The sequence below is a fragment of the Bos javanicus genome, chromosome 7 (genome assembly GCF_032452875.1).
Source record: "Bos javanicus breed banteng chromosome 7, ARS-OSU_banteng_1.0, whole genome shotgun sequence".
In the NCBI taxonomy this organism is placed as follows: Eukaryota; Metazoa; Chordata; class Mammalia; order Artiodactyla; family Bovidae; genus Bos; species Bos javanicus.
In genome coordinates this window covers 13063841-13081804 of record NC_083874.1, presented here as the reverse complement: position 1 = coordinate 13081804, position 17964 = coordinate 13063841, and the positions used below count along the sequence as shown (strand labels likewise).

Sequence of the window (17964 nt, the reverse complement as noted above, 5' to 3'; positions counted from 1 at the left end):
GGAGGCCTGACATGCTGCGATTCATGGGGTCGCAAAGAGTCGGACACGACTGAGCAACTGAACTGAATGAACTGAACTGAATGGGTATAAAAGTGATTTCATTAATTCATGTGTGTCTTATTATTAAATGGTTGATATTATCTTCATATACTTCTTTCCTATCTGTTAAATTTCTGCTTGTGGTACTTCTCCTGAGTTCCTTCCCTTTTTCTAATTGATCCATGTGACTTTGTATCACCAGGTTATTATTTTCACCTGAATGCACTGCAATTTTTTTCACATGTGTTTTTGCTTTTGGATATCTTTTCTTTTTTTTTTTTTTTTAGGTTTTTTTGGTGGAACAGGGTATGAACGCAAGGGCTTAATTTTAGTGGAGTGCATTTGTCAATACCTTCCATAATGGTTTGTGCTCCCAGATGTTTTTTTATAAATCCCAGGGTTACTTCAATCTGAGGGATTCATCCTTTTGGCTTTTATATTTGAAACAAACCTTTCCTGGAATTTAGTTTTGCCTTGATATGAGGCAAAGACCCAAATTCATTTTTCTATCCCTGAATAAACTGTCCATTTATGTGTGGTCTTAGGCTGGACTCTACATTATCATCAGCAAGTCATATTTACTCCTGTACCAATTTTATAGGTCTTAATTATTGTAGCAAACCATTCAGCTAAAGAACTTCCTCGATGGCTCAGATGTTGAAATCTGTTCTCCCTTTTTTGAACTTTTTATTTTACACCAGAGTAGAGGCAATTAATGGGCTTCCCAGGTGGCACAGTTGTAAAGAATCTGCCTGCAATGCAGGAGACCCAAATTCAATCTCTGGCTCAGGAAGATCCCCTGGAGGAGGAAATGGCAACCCACTCCACTATTCTTGCCTTAATCCCATGGACAGAGGAGCCTGGCAGGCTACAGTCCATGGGATCACAAAGAGTTGAACATGACTGAGCACACACAGAGACAGAAAGTGAAGAAAACTATTAACACATATTGAAGCTATTTTGATAAATTAGAAAAGATGGCAGTGATATACTAATTGATCAGAGATGGTATTTTCATAGAGAATATATTGCAATGAATAAAATTTGTGTGAAAACCACATGGTCTAGATTAAGATTCAGGAAACGTGAAACCCTGAAATTTTTGTGGGTTTTTTTTTTACATTAACAGGCATGTTTTTAAAATGTTATTTGTGTAATACATAGTATTATTTTATAAGTAATTATAATATATGAAATATAATATTATAGCTTATTATGTTAACGGATTATATATAGTATAGATTAGTATAATATACTAAGCATTATAGAATTATATCCTTGGTCTTTAAGGATTGGCACAGTCTTGGGATCACAGTGATAATAAAATTGCTTGACTAATGAGGAGCTTTGGAAATTGAACCTCTAGGGAGTACAGAGATTGTGCTCTGCCTGTGACCGCCCCATTCAACAGTCCTTTCCCTGAAAAGCAGTAACACACCTGAGCCTCCTTCCATAGATGACCCTTCTTGCCTTGGAGCCTGGTGGCTCACTCAGTTCCTCTGCCCCTCCTGAATACAGATCTGTATGGAACACTTGACAGAAATGTTAACCATCATTCCACTGTGATGCCACTCAGGTAACCTAATGTCCCTCAGTAAGATTTGGAAATGAGGACATATGTCTAGCTATACTTATCCAGAGGAAGCTATGAGGAAAGAATATACATCAGATGATTAGAAATAAGCTACTCCAGGCCTGCTGCCTGTCTCTCATTTTCTTCTCAAGTTTCCTTGCACTTTGCACCAGTACTCAAATGCCTCTCATTGACTAATGTTGTAGTCACTCTATTATGACCAAAACCATTTCCTCTTGAGTTGAAATCTGCATCTCCCTTTTTTGAACTTTGTACTTTACACTGGAGTAGAGCCGGCTAATGGGCTTCCCAGGTGGCACAGTGGTAAAGAATCCACCTGCAACGCAGCAGACGCAAGAGACATGGTTTCCATCTCTGGGCTGGGAAGATATCTGGGAGAATGAAATGGCAACCCACTCTAGTATTCTTGCCTGGAAAATCCCATGGAGAGGGGAGCCTGGCAGGCTAGAGTCCATGGAGTCATAAGAGAGTTGGACCCAACTGAGCATGGCCACACGCACACACACACAATGTAGTCACCGTTTAAGGTGGACGGCAAAGGGACTCAGTCATGTATATACATATATCCACTCTTCCCACAACTCCCTTCCCATCTAGGCTGCCACATAACATTGAGCAGAGCCCCTATGGTACACAGTAGGACCTTATGGTTATTTACAAAACAGAAACAGATTCACAGACTTAGAGAACACACTTATGGTTGCTAAGGCAGAAGAATGAGAGGAAGGGACTGTTAGGGGAGTTTGGAATCAATATGTACACACACTCTACTTCAAATCTGCATTTCTTAAAATAGGATAACTATTAAAATGTTTCCAACATTCATTTGTAATCTTGTTGGGGTATGGGGTGGGTGGACAGGAAGTTCAGTAAAGTTTATCTTATCTTCTCATTCGATTCTTGACATTTGTAATTTTGTTCAGTCGCTACGTCGTGTCCAACTCTTTGCTACACTATGGACTGCAGCAGGCCAGGCTTCCCTGTCCTTCACTGTCTCCTGAGGTTGGCTCAAATTCATCTCCATTGAGTCAGTGATAGTATCCAACCAACTTATCCTCTGTTGCCCACTTCTCCTCCCGTCCTCAATCTTTCCCAGCATCAGAGTCTTTTCCAAGGAGTCGGCTCTTCACATCAGGTGGCTAAAATGTTGGACCTTCAGCTTCAGCATCAGTCCTTCCAGTGAATATTCAGGGTTGATTCCCTTTAGGATTGACTGGTTTGATCTCCTTGCTGTCCAAAGGACATCAAGGTTATTGACATACCTATGTATTATTTCAATTTCCTGGCTCTGAGGTCTCTGGGGAATCTAGACAGAATATTCAGCTGCCTCCCTAGTCTCTCTTTAGAAAATTACCAAATGTCTCAAATAATCTAAATAGTACAGTTGGGGTATTATGAAAAGTGACTACCCCTTAAGCCCCTATGGGAATTAACAATGGATGATATCTGCTGTATCAGGTTCAGTTTTTTTAAAAAGTAATGGAATAATATGTATTCAGAAGGAATGTTTCTTATTCTTCTCTGTCTCCATCTCATCCCAAGATAGTGTTTGCCTTTTTGTGATCCTCCTGCTAGTGCAGAACCCACATTTGATATGTTGTCAGTTTCCATCCTTCTCACCAGATTTTTCCACAACATGGGACCCAGAAACAAAACAGGAATTTTAGAATTCCTTCTTATGGAAGTGACAGAAGATCCGGAACTGCAGCCACTCCACTTCATTCTGTTCCTGTTCATATACCTGGTTACCATTCTGGGAAACCTGCTCATCATCATGGCTGTCATCTCTGACTCCCACCTCCACACCCCCATGTACTTCTTTCTCTACAACTTGTCCTTTACTGACATCTGTTTAAGCACAACTACGATCCCAAAGATGCTAGTGAACATCCAAACACAGAATCAGAGCATCACGTATACAGGCTGCCTCACCCAGATCTGCTTCATCCTAGTCTTTGTTGGTTGGGAAAATAGTCTTCTCGCAGTAATGGCCTATGACCGGTATGTGGCCATTCGTCACCCACTGAGGTACATGGCCATCATGAACTTCCCCCTCTGTGGCCAGCTGATTCTATTCTCCTTGTTTATTAGCATCGTGGTTGCCCTTCTTCACAGTCTGATGGTGTTGCAGCTGACCTTTTGCGCAGATCTGGAAATCCCCCTCTTCTTTTGTGAAGTTGTTCAGGTCATCAAGCTTGCATGTTCTGATACCCTCATTAACAATATCCTGATATATTTGGCAACTAGCATATTTGGGGGTATTCCTGTGTGTGGAATCATTTTCTCTTATATTCAGATAGTGTCCTCTGTCTTGAGAATGCCATCAGCAAGTGGAAAGTATAAAGCGTTTTCCACCTGTGGGTCTCACCTCTCAGTTATGTCCTTATTCTATGGGACAGGTTTTGGGGTATATATTAGTTCTGATCTTACTAACTCTTCCAAAAACACTGCCGTGCTTTCAATGATGTACACTGTTGTTCCTCAAATGATGAACCCCTTCATTTATAGCCTGAGGAACAGGGACATGAAAGGAGCTCTGAGAAAACTCATCGTTAGGACTTCTTTTCTGTGATTGTCTCTTGTGCTTTGTACTGGCATTTCTAGAATGAACCAGAGTCACAGAATGTCAGGTGAACCAGAAAGCCTGACTCTTGTCCCACCAACTATTCTAAAATGACTAGGTAACATAGTGGCTAAGGGAATTTTAACTTGAGGTTGAAACCCAACTTCCTGTTTGCTTGGCTCAGTGATGTTTCACAAATGAGTCCCATTTCCTAGTCTTGTTTTCCTCCATGCACTCCTTAAGAAGCTAATGGAGACAAGGGATATACTGATATTAATGGAACATCAAAAGAAGAAATGTGGAAAATTTGGATATGTCAGGGAGAGGATCTAATAAATTTGTGGACATAGAGCCTTGATTTTGCCTGATCTCTTGGTTGGTTCTGAGAAAGATCTATATAGTCAAAGCTATGCTTTTTCACCAACTCAGTGGACATGAGTTTGAGCAAACTTTAGGAGATATGAAGGACAGGGAAGCCTGGCATGCTGCAGTCCATGATGTCTCAGAGTCAGACAAGATTTAATGACTGAAAGATAACAAATGGTTTTTCCAACAGTCACGTGCAGATATGAGACTTGAACCGTACAGAAGGCTGAATACCGAAGAATTGATGCTCTCAAACTGTGGTGTTGGAAAAGACTCTTGAGAGTTCCTTGGACTACAAGGAGATCAAAGCAGTCAATCCCAAAGGAAATCAACCCTGAATATTCATTGGAAGGACTGATGCTGAAGTTGAAGCTCCAATGCTTTGTCTACCAGATGGGAAGAGCTGACTCACTGGAGTTGGAATGCTGGGAAAGATTGAAGGCAAAAGGAGAAGGGGGTCAGCAGAGGATGAAATGGTTAGATAGGCTCACTGACTCAATGGACACAGATTTGAACAAACTTTTGGAGACAGTAAAGGCCAGAGGAGCCTGGTGTGCTTCAGTTCGTGGGGTCACAAAGAGTCGGACACAACTTAGTGACTGAACAACAACAGAACTGCATCCCATGGTCAAGCCTGCTGTAAAACATGTGGAGAGCTGTTCTTGCAAATTCCAACTCACTCATTCCTGATACCCACCACAGATAAACTGTATGTGTGCATGGCAACACCAACACCCACCACAACTCAGTTTTCTGACCTCTGTAATTGCTATATTGTTGCTGTCTCAGTGGTTAGGGATGATTACAAGACTTTCAAGTTTGATCAGTGAGGAAGCTTTCATCTTTACTGAGATAAAGTAACCCTGATTCGAATGTGCCAAAACAATGCTCTCTTATAATACAAAGGCTTCAGAACTGGGGAATGTAGAGAAAAGTCATTTGCTCCTCCAGGTGGTGTCTTTAACCTGGGAGCAGTAGTTACCCTTGTGAGCCAAGACGGCTGCAACACATGCAGGCATCATATCACAAAATGTTTACCAGAAACAGAAAACTGACTCAGTCCTATGTGTCTTAATATTTAATAATGCATGGAGTCATCTGCAACATACACCCTTCATTCTCTTCACCATGAATAGGATCAAATGTCCCATCTGAAGCTCATCCTCAAGGTGGAGAAAATGCTTATTTTGAGAGCCTAATCCTGACTATATGCAGTGCAATTCCCCTTTGAATCCCACCCCCACAAGCATTAAAAACACCTCGGACAACTTGACATGTAGTAAAGCACTCAATAAAATTAACTAATATCATTGGGTTCCATGATGTGCTTTTATTCATAATTTGGAAACTTACTATTCTCACATATTTTTACTACTTTCTTTAGCAATTAGGTTAGTTTTCCTTCGTGTTGTATTATCAGCTTGTTTTTCTAATCTGTGTCATTTAATAAAATAAATAGTATTTACGCAGCAGAAATGAACTCATTTCCAATACTCTGGACTTGTAAGTCATATGTAGTATCTTTTCAAAACACATGTTTTTTCTGATACTGCTGGAAATTTTGTTTCTTTGTAACTAGTTTTCTGGTGTTATAAATAAATCATTTTGAATAGTACTTTATATGTGTCTGGTGTAAATGAGAGTGTTGTGTAATTGGGATGGAAATATTGGGTATTACATCACTCATTATCAGAGAAATGCAAATCAAAACCACTGTGAGATACCATTTCACACCAGTCAGAATGGCTGCGATCCAAAAGTCTACAAATAATAAATGCTGGAGAGGGTGTGGAGAAAAGGGAACCCTCTTACACTGTTGGTGGGAATGCAAACTAGTACAGCCACTATGGAGAACAGTGTGGAGATTCCTTAAAAAACTGGAAATAGAACTGCCTTATGATCCAGCAATCCCACTGCTGGGCATACACACTGAGGAAACCAGAAGGGAAAGAGACACGTGTACCCCAATGTTCATCGAAGCACTGTTTATAATAGCCAGGACATGGAAGCAACCTAGATGTCCATCAGCAGATGAATGGATAAGAAAGCTGTGGTTCATATACACAATGGAGTATTACTCAGCCATTAAAAAGAATACATTTGAATCAGTTCTAATGAGGTGGATGAAACTGGAACCTATTATACAGAGTGAAGTAAGCCAGAAGGAAAAACACCAATACAGTATACTAACGCATATATATGGAATTTAGAAAGATGGTAACGATAACCCTGTATACGAGACAGCAAAAGAGACACTGGTGTATAGAACAGTCTTATGGACTCTGTGGGAGAGGGAGAGGGTGGGAAGATTTGGGAGAATGGCATTGAAACATGTGAAATGTCATGTATGAAACGAGATGCCAGTCCAGGTTCAATGCACGATGCTGGATGCTTGGGGCTCGTGCACTGGGACGACCCAGAGGGATGGTATGGGGAGGGAGGAGGGAGGAGGGTTCAGGATGGGGAACACATGAGCAATAAAGGAATAAAAATTTAAAAACATACTGGAAAAAAAAAAGAAGAAAAAAAAAGATGATTGAATTTAACTCAGTTTTTTGGTAGGGAGAGATTTTATTTATAAAGCTTTTAAAAACTAGTCATTTTCGCAAAAATTAAAAAAAAAAAAAAGAGAGAGATACCAAGTCTCCTTTGTGTGGTTACAATAAGTCTTCTTTTGAACAAATTTATACAAATATTGGAAATCTGTCAGAGACGACAGAGACAGACACAACTGAGCAACTAAACTGAACTGAACTGAAAAGTTGCTGTTTAGCCTCCCAGTCATGTCCGACTCTTCATGACCCCAAGGACTGTAGCATGACAGACCTCCCTGTCCCTCATCATCTCCCAGAGTTTGCCCAAGTTCATTATATCAGTGATGCCATCCAGTCATCTCACCTCCACACCATCTTCTCATTCTGCCTTCAGTCTTCCCCAGCATCTGGATCTTTTCCAATGAGTTGGCTGTTTGCATCACGTGACCAAAATATTGGAGCTTCAGCTTCAGCAACAGTCGTTTCAATGAATATTCAGGGTTGGTTTCCTTTAAGATTGACATTGGAAACTACTGATGATCTATATCATCATCAACACATTTTCAAGAATACTGACAGTCTAATGGGTATGAAAATGATTTAATAATTCATGTATATCTTATTATTAAATGATTGATAGAATTTTCAGATATTTATTTCCTTTCTGTTAAGTTTCTGTTTGTGGTGTTTCTCCTGAGTGGCTTATCTTTTTCTAATTGATTCACATGACTTTGTATCACCAGGTTATTATTTTAAGTTGTATGTACTGCAAATTTCTTTTTGCGTGTGTTTATTACTTTTGGATTTTTTTTAGGCTTTTGGGGAGTGATGGGATGAACCCAAGTGCTTAGTTTTAATGCAGTGCATTTGTCAATACTTTCCACAATGGTTTGTGCTCCCTAGATATTTTTTAATAAAACCCAAGGTTACTTCAATCTGAGAGATTCACCATTTTAGCTTTTACATTTGAAACAATACTCTTTCTAGAATTTAGTTTTGCCTTGATGGGAGATAAGGATCCAAATTCATTTTTATGTCCCTGAATAAACTGTCCATTTATGTTCTGGTCTTTTTCTGGGCTTGATATTATCATCAACAAGTCTTATATTTACACCTGTACCAATTTAATAGGTCTTAATTATTGTAGCACACCATTCAGCTAAAGGCTTCCTCCATAGCTCAGCAGTAAAGATTCCACATGCTATGCAGGAGACATAGGAGATGAGGGTGCAGTCTCAGGGTCAGGAAGATCCCCTGGAGGAGGAAATGACAACCCACTCTAGTATTCTTGCCTTGATAATCCCATGGACAGAGGAGCATGGCCAGCTACAGTCCATGGGGTCGCAGAGAGTTGGACATGACTGAGCACACATAGAGACAGAAAGTGAAGAAAACTATTAATATATATTGAAGCCATTTTGATAAATTAGAAAAGGTGGTTGTGATATAGTAATTGATCAGAGACAGGATTGTCACAGAGAATATATTGCAATTCAATTGTGTAAAATACACACAGTTAAGATTATGATCAGAAAACATTTAATGACTCTTGGAGAGATAAACCCTGAAATTTTTGTGTTGTTTTTTACACTAACAACTATGCTTTAAAATATGCTATTTGTGTAATATATAGCATATATTTTATAATTAATTATATAAAATATAATAAAATAACTTATTATAAGATTATATATATATAGTATAGTATAGCATCATAGAATTGTATCCTCGGTTTCTAAGGGTTTAGACAGTCCTGGGATCACAGTGATAATAAAACTGCTTGACTAATGAGGAGCTTTGGAAATTGAACCTCTAGGGAGTACAGAGATTGTGCTCTGCCTGTGACCGCCCCATTCAACAGTTCTTTCCCTGAAAAGCAGTAACACACCTGAGCCTCCTTCCATAGATGACCCTTCTTGCCCAGGAGCCTGGTGGCTCACTCAGTTCCTCTGCCCCTCCTGAATACAGATGGAACACTCAGCAGAAATGTCAACCACCATTCCACTGTGATGCCACTCAGGTAACCTAATGTCCCTCAGTAAGGTTTGGAAATGAGGACAGGTGTCTCACTATGGTTTATCTGTGATGAAAGAACATGCATCAGATGATTAGAACAAGGCTATCCAGAAGCTTCCTGCCTGACTGTCCGTCATGTTTGTCTCATGTTTCCTTAGACTTTGCACCAGTATTCAAACACCTTTCATTTACTAGTATTGTATTCATGCTCTCCCATAATCAAGACTGTTTCCTCTTGAGTTGAAGTCCACAACTCTTATTTTACCATTTTATTTTATATTGGAGTATAGCTGATTAACACTGTTGTGATAGTTTCAGGTGGACAGCAAATGGACTCAACCATACATATACATGTATCCATTCTCCACCCCAAACTCCCCTCCTATCCAGGCTGCCACATAACATTGAGCAGAGTTCCCTTTGCTATACTGTAGGACCTCATTCTTGTTCAGTCACTCAGTTATGTCTGACTCTGTGCAACTCCATGCCAGGCTTTCCTGTCCTTCACCATCTCCTGGAGATTTCTCAAACCCATGTCCGTTGAGTCGGTGATGCCATCCAACCATCTCATCCTCTGTCATCCCCTCCTCCTCCTGCCTTCAATCTTTCCCAGCATCAGGGTCTTTTCCAATGAGCCACTTCGAATCAGGTGGCCAAAGTATTGGAGTTTCAGCTTCAGCATCAGTTCTTCCAATGAATATTCAGGACTGATTTCCTTTAGGATTGACTGTTTTGATCTCCTTGATGTCCAAGGGACTCTCAAGAGTCTTCTCCAACACCACAGTTCAAAATCATCAATTCTTCAGTGCTCAGCTTTCTTTATAATCCAGCTCTCATATCCATACATGACTACTGGAAAAACCATAGCTTTCACTAGATGGACCTTTGTTGGCAAAGTAATGTCTCTACTTTTTAATACGCTGTTTAGGTTTGGCATAGCTTTTCTTCCAAGGAGCGTGTCTTTTAATTTCATGGCTGCAGTCACCATCTGCAGTAATTTTGGAGCCCAAGAAAATAAAGTCTGTCCTGTTTCCATGGTTTCCCCATCTATTTGCCATGAAGTGATGGGACCGGATGCCATGATCTTCATTTTCTGAATGTTGAGTTTATCTTGGTAAATTAAGTTTTTTTGTTTTTTTTTTTTTGCATAGCTCTTCTCTCTCTTCTTGCCACCTCTTCTTAATATCTTCGGATGGGTTGCAGTGGAGAGTTCTGACAAAACGTGGTGCCATGGAGAAGGGAATGGCAAACCACTTCAGCATTCTTGCCTTGAGAACCCCATGAACAGTATGAAAAGGATGTTGTTGGTTATTTACAAAACAGAAATAGACTCACAGATTTAGACAACGAACTTCTGGTTGCCAGTGGGGAAGAATGGAAGGAAGAACCCCATTTTGGGATTGATATGTACACATTGCTATATTTGAAATCTGCGTCTCTTAAAACAGGATGACTGTTATAAAATTGTCTGACGTTAGCTTGCGATCTTGTGGTGGTGGGTAGTGGGTGGACAGGAAGTCTGGTGAAGTTCACCTTATTTTCCCATTCCTGATTCCTGACATGTGTGCTTAGATGCTCGCCTATGTATTATTCCAGTTGCTTGACTCTGGGGTCTCTGGGGATCGAGATACAATGTTCAGTTGCCTCCTTAGTCTGCTTCTCTCTATAAAATTACCAAGTAGTGTAGCATAAATAATATAGTTGCTTTCTTGGTGCTTCAATGGTAAAGAATCTTTCTGCCTACTCAGGAGACATGGGTTTGATCCCTGATACAGGTAGATCCCACCCACTGTGGAACTACTAAGCTCCATGCACCACAACTATTGAACCTGTGCTCCAGAGCCCTGGAGCCGCAGCTGCTGAGCCCACACACCATAGAGCCCATGCTCTGCAACAAGATAAGCCACGACAGTGAGAAGCCTGTGCACCACAACTGGAGAGTGGACCCCTCCTGCTGCAACTAGAGAAAAGCCCATGCAGCAAGGAAGACCCAGCACAGCCAAAAATAAACAGAAATAAAATTATTTCTAAAATACAGTATGAATAGTGACTACCCATTAAGCCCTTATGGGAATTAACAATGGATGACATTCTGCTATATCAGCCGCAGTTTTTTAAGAAAGTATAGAAATAATATGCATACAGAAGACACGTTTCTTATTCTTCTGTTTATCTCCATCTCATCTCATGATAATGTTTTGCTTCCTGCTGGTGCATAAAACCCACATTTGATTGTGTTGTCAGTTTCCATCTTTCTTACCAGATTTGTCCACAACATGGGACCCAGAAACAAAACAGGAGTTTCAGAATTCCTTCTTATGGAAGTGACAAAGGATCTGGAACTGCAGCCACTCCACTTCATTCTGTTCTTGTCCATTTACCTGGTTACCACTCTGGGAAACTTGCTTATCATCATGGCTGTCATCTCTGACTCCCACCTCCACACCCCCATGTACTTCTTTCTCTACAACCTGTCCTTTACTGATATCTGTTTAAGCACAACCACGATCCCAAAGATGCTGGTGAACATCCAAACACAGAATCAGAGCGTCACTTACACAGGCTGCCTCACCCAGCTCTGCTTTGTCCTGGTGTTTGCTAGTTTGGAAAGTTTTCTCCTTGCAATAATGGCCTATGACCGCTATGTGGCCATTCGTCACCCACTGAGGTACATGGCCATCATGAACTTTCGCCTTTGTGGTTGGCTGATTCTATTCTCCTTGTTTATTAGCATCGTGGATGCCCTGCTCCACAGCCTGATGGTGTTGCAGCTGACCTTTTGCACAGACCTGGAAATCCCTCTCTTCTTCTGTGAAGTTGTTCAGGTCATCAAGCTTGCATGTTCTGATACCCTCATTAACAATATCCTGATATATTTGGCAACTAGTATATTTGGTGGTGTTCCTGTGTGTGGAATCATATTCTCCTATACTCAAATTGTCTCCTCAGTTTCGAGAATGTCATCAGTGGGTGGAAAGCATAAAGCTTTTTCCACCTGTGTTTCTCACCTCTCAGTTGTGTCCTTATTCTATGGCACAGGCTTGGGGGTGTACATTAGTTCTGCTCTTGTCAATTCTTCCAGGCAGACTGCAGTGGCTTCAGTGATTTATACAGTTGTCCCTCAAATGATGAACCCCTTCATCTATAGTTTGAGGAACAGGGACATGAAGGAAGCTTTGAGAAAACTCATCAGTAAGATACCATTGCCTTTTCAGGACTGTGTTATTTAATTGCCACACATTTGTGTGTTTTCTAGTTGTTATTCTCTTATATAGGGCTTCCCTGGTGGCTCAGACAGTGAAGAAGCTGCCTTCAATGCAGGAGATAGGGTTCGATCCCTGGGTCAGGAAGATCCCCTGGAGAAGACCATGGCAACACACTCCAGTATTCTTGGCTGGAGAATCCCATGGACAGAGAAGACTGGTGGGCTATAGTCCATGGGGCCTCAAAGAGTTCGATACAACTGAAGCAATTTAGCATGTACACACACATTCTCATTTATTTCTAGATTCACACCACTGTAGTCAGAAATGACACTGTATGATTTCAATATTTTCAAATTTATTGATACTTGCTTTGTGGCCTAAGATGTAAACTATCTAAAGAGTGTTCTACGTGCACTGGAGAAGATTGTTCTTTCTGCTTTTGTTGAGTGTAGTGTTTATACAGGGCTTTCCTGGTGTCTCAGACAGTAAAGAATCTGCCTGTGATGTGGGAGACCTGGGTTCAATCCCTGGGTTGGGAACATCCCCTGGAGAAGGGCGTGGCATCCCACTCCAGTATTCTTGCCTGGAGAATGCCCAAGAACAAAGGAGCCCAGCAGGCTAAGTCCATGTGTTTGCAAAGAGTCGGACACAACTGAGCAACTAAGCACACAGCACAGTGTTTGTGTGTCTCTTGGGTTTTGTTAGTTTATAGTCATTTGTAAGCCCTCTGTGTCTTTTTTTTGTTTATCCAGAGTTACTATCCTTTGCCGAAAATTTGCATTAAAATCTGTAAGTGTTAGTGTAGAAATTTGGATTTCTCACTTCACTTCTGTCAAGTTTGCGTCACATATTTTGAGGCACTATTGTTTGGTGTGTATATGTCTCTAATTGTTCTATAATCTTGATTATTAACAATTTTATCCCTATCTGGCTGCTACCTATTTCTATCTATCTTTCTTTGTCTAGTTTAACAGTTTTGACTTAAAGTCTACATTATTACTATATTAACTCTCTTTTGGTAATGATTTACCTACGTTTTTCCATTCTTCCATTTGCAATCTATTTGTGTTTGTGGATCTACAGTGAGTCTCTTATAAATCACACATATTCACATCAGGTTTCTTTTATCTTTTTCCCAATCTCTGTCCTTCAGATTAAACAATTTAATTCACTTATTTAAAGTATCTACTGACAAGGAGATACTTAATTCTCTACCTAAAATTTATTTTCTGAATAAACCATGTTTTTCTCCAAATATAGACCCAGGAGTGGGACTCCTGGATCATATAGTAATATAATGTGTGTGTGCATGTTTGCTGAGTAACTTCAGTCACGTCTGACTCTTTGAAACCCTATGGACTGTAGCCTGCCAAGTTCCTCTGTCCATGAGGTTCTCGAGGCAAGAATCCTGGAGCTGATTGCCATTTCCTCCTCCAGGACATCTTCCCCACCCAGGGTTTACACCCGCCTCTCCTGTGCCTCCTGTACTGGCAGGTGAATTCTTACTGCTAGCGCCACCTGGGAAGCCCAGCTACAGTCCATGGGGTCACGACTTAGCAACTAAACAACAAAACAAAGCCTCAAGGATTCCTTCCATTTTCTTTTTACCTGTGCATAAGAAAATAAAATCACCTTGAAATAAAATAAGCGGGTAAATTATCAGAAGACATAATCATCAAATGAGAATTTCCCTGGAGATCAAAAGGTTAAAAATGGATATGGATATGCAGAGGCGAAACAGTTCTCTTCTCAAAGTAACAAAACATTTTGCATAGAGACAATATTCCATTTTTATTTTCCTCCATTCCTGCCCTTCCATTCTGAGGCAACTACAGTCTTAACTTTATTGTGTCTCTTGGCATTGTGTTAAGCTGTTTTAATACACATGTATGAGTATGTGTGTGCATCTGTGGTTATATGCATGTGTATGTGTGTGTCCCAATGCAAATGCCCCTTGCTTCTAGAAGAAATAAACTGTGATATTGTGAGACAGGAGAAAAAGTAGGGAAGTGACATTAGTGAATCAGAATGAAATGTACTAAAATTTGTTTCCTCTTTCTGTTTCTATATATATGCAAGATATAGTGGTCATTTCAGAACATGAATTCTTCCCTGAAATTAGAATTTATCATCTCACGATTGTTCTTTACATCTCTCCTCTTCTTGTTCCATCCCTCACTATCCTTCCTAAACTAAACCGTGTTATTTTGTCCAGTCATATTTATGCCATAAACAAATCACTACAAAACTCAGAAGTGGCCACAGGACTGGAAAAGGTCAGTTTTCATTCCAATCCTAAAGAAAGCTGATGCCAGAGAATGCTCAATTACCGCATAATTGCACTCATCTCACACACTAGTAAAGTAATGCTCAAAATTCTCCAAGCCAGGCTTCAGCAATATGTGAACTGTGAACTTCCAGATGTTCAAGCTGGTTTTAGAAAAGGCAGAGGAACCAGAGATCAAATTGCCAACATCCGCTGGATCATGGAAAAAGCAAGAGAGTTCTAGAAAAACATCTATTTCTGCTTTATTGACTATGCCAAAGCCTTTGACTGTGTGGATCACAATAAACTGTGGAAAACTCTGAAAGAGATGGGAATACCAGGCCACCTGACCTGCATCTTGAGAAACCTATATGCAGGTCAGGAAGCAACAGTTAGAACTGGACATGGAACAACAGACTGGTTCCAAATAGGAAAAGGAGTATGTGAAGGCTGTATATTGTCACCCGCTTATTTAACTTATATGCAGAGTACATCATGAGAAACACTGGGCTGGAAGAAGCACAAGCTGGAATCAAGATTGCTGGGAGAAATATCAATAACCTCAGATATGCAGATGACACCACCCTTATGGCAGAAAGTGAAGAGGAACTAAAAAGCCTTTCGATGAAAGTGAAAGAAGAGAGTGAAAAAGTTGGCTTAAAGCTCAACATTCAGCAAATTAAAATCGTGGCATCTGGTCCCATCACTTCATGGGAAATAGATGGGGAAACGGTGGAAACAGTGTCAGACTTTATGACGCTAAAGCTGAAACTCCAATACTTTGGCCACCTCATGCGAAGAGTTGACTCATTGGAAAAGACTCTGATGCTGGGAGGGATTGGGGGCAGGAGGAGAAGGGGATGACAGAGGATGAGATGGCTGGATGGCATCACTGACCCGATGGACGTGAGTTTGAGTGAACTCAGGGAGTTGGTGATGGACAGGGAGGCCTGGCGTGCTGCGATTCATGGGGTCGCAAAGAGTCAGACATGACTGAGCGACTGAACTGAACTGAGCTGATAGCATGAGAAAATGTAAATGAGTGATTTTTATATTTTCCACACATTTTGAAGGTTAAGCACTATTTACAGTTGTTATAAAATGCTGACTATAATCTGCATGTTGCAAAATACATCCCTGTAGTCTATATTATACCCGATCGTTTAGGCCACCAATCCCCCCCACCTCTCTATTGCCCCTCCCTCCCGGCTGGTAACCACTAATTCGTTCTCTATATCTCAGAGTCTGCTTGTTTTTAGTTATATTAACTTGTCTGTTGTATTTTTTCTATTACATACCAGTGATACCATACAGTATCTGTCATTCTCTGCCTGACTTATTTCATTCAGTATGACAATCTCTGGGCTTTCCTAGTGGCTCAGTGGTAAAGAAACCGCCTGCCAATGCAGGAGACCTGCGTTCGATGCCTGGGTTGGGAAGATCCCCTGGAGGAGGGCGTGGCAACCCACTCCAGTATTCTTGCCTGGAGAATCCCATGAACAGGGGAGCCTGATGGTCCATGGGGTCCCAAGATTCAGACATGACTTAGTCTGAATGACTAACAGCATGACTAACAGCATGACTAACAGCAACAACAATAATGACAATTCTAGGTAATGACCGTCTCTAGGTCCATCCATGTCACTGTAAATGGCATTATTTCATTTCTCTTTTATTATTTTTTTTTTACTTTACAATATTGTGTTGGTTTTGCTATACATCAACATGCATTCTCTTTTAAATTTTATTTTAAAATTTATTATTTTTTCTTTTGTTATATTTATTCATTTTCTAATTGAAGGATAATTTTTTACGGAATTGTGTTGGTTTCTGCCAAATATTCACATGAATCAGCCATAGGTATACAATTAGGGAAATTGCTTTACAATGTTGTATTGGTTTTCTGCTGTACAACAGTGCAAATCAGCCATAGTTATGCAAATGTCCCCTTCCTCCTAAGCCTCTCTCCCTTCCCACCAAACCACCTCTCTAGGTCATCACAGAGCACCAGGCTGGGCTCCGTGTTATACTGCAACTTCTCACTGGCCATCTGTTTTACACATGGTAGTGTATGTATGTTGATGATGCTTTCTCCATTTGTCCCACTCTCTTCTTCCCTGACTGTGTCCACAAGTATTTATTCATTTATTTGGCTACATCAGGTCTCCGTTGTGGCATGTGGGATCTTCACCATGTCATACTTATTCACACGGCAAGTGCTGCAGCGCAGTTATGCTCAGGGCTGTCTGAGTCAAAGTCTTAGCCCAGAGGATTGATGTTGTTATGGTTACTTGTGCTGATTCCATGTTCATGGTGCAGAATTTCCCATTAATGAAGAAAATATGCCTAAGTCCATTCATCTCTAAACATTAGTATACTAATAAGCTGTTCACACCTTGGAGACTTTCTCAAAACCATTGATTCTCAAGAAAAATGCAAAAATGTATTGAAGCAACTAGAATTTAGGGAATCAACTCTTGCCTGTTTTGGGCAATCAATAAGCACATTCTCACGGGTCTTAACACAGAAAGTGGAAGTGTCATTGAATTGATCCTGGCACATAAACCAGGGACTCCTGCAGGTGCCAGTACCCAAGCCACCCAGTCTGTAATGGGGCCCAACAGAAAAAGAGGAAGAAGATCTGACTATCATGATTGATTTTCAATATTTATTTTCCTGACGTTACGTGCTAATTATACAACTGAGAAAGATGTGTCAAAACATAAAGGTAATAGAGAACAGATCAAGTTACTGAGTATCAGGGGATTAATTAATTCTATATATGTCATAAAACCAGAGAAAGAAACGGCAACCCATGCCAGTATTCTTGCCTGGAGAATCCCATGGACAGTAGAGCCTGGCGGGCTGTAGTCCATGGGTCACAAAGAGTTGGGCACAACTAAAGCAACTTAGCATATGTCATAAAAACTTGGAAATGAAGGACAGGATGGGTCCCGTTGGGCTACCTAGCTAGAGAATAAAGGAAAAGAAAAATAAGTCTAGAATTAATAACCTATTTGTGGAGATTAATTACTAGTGTTCATATAAAATCTGAAATAGTATGGTCTTTTCTCATTAGCTTTCAAGTAAAAATGTGACTTACAGCTAGACAGGAAAGAGTGTGCATGTATTTATCTCATACACTGTTTTGTGTGTAGTAGGGAAGGTAAGAGATTCTAGATATAAGGTCTCATTTTCTCATCCAGTTGTGAGCATCTTAAATAGCAAGTCCTTTATACCAGGGGCTAAGATCCCTGCTAAGTAATTAGCACAGATTAAAATGTTTAAAATCCCACAACTACAAAAGCATTTGAAGTATCCAAGTGAACTTTGCTCAATTTCCTTTTTCCTTCTTAAGGCTGACAATCTTTTCCTCTTTT

General features: G+C 40.4%; 1 protein-coding gene across 1 annotated transcript; it reads left to right on the top strand.

Moving 5' to 3' along the window:
- The first annotated feature begins 3269 nt into the window (after positions 1-3269).
- Positions 3270-12342, top strand: LOC133251880 (olfactory receptor 7G1-like). Its single transcript, XM_061424630.1, has 3 exons — positions 3270-3590; positions 6985-6989; positions 11715-12342. The coding sequence occupies exons 1-3, from the start codon at positions 3270-3272 to the stop codon at positions 12340-12342; spliced, it is 954 nt and encodes a 317-aa protein (XP_061280614.1).
- The last annotated feature ends 5622 nt before the right edge of the window (positions 12343-17964 follow it).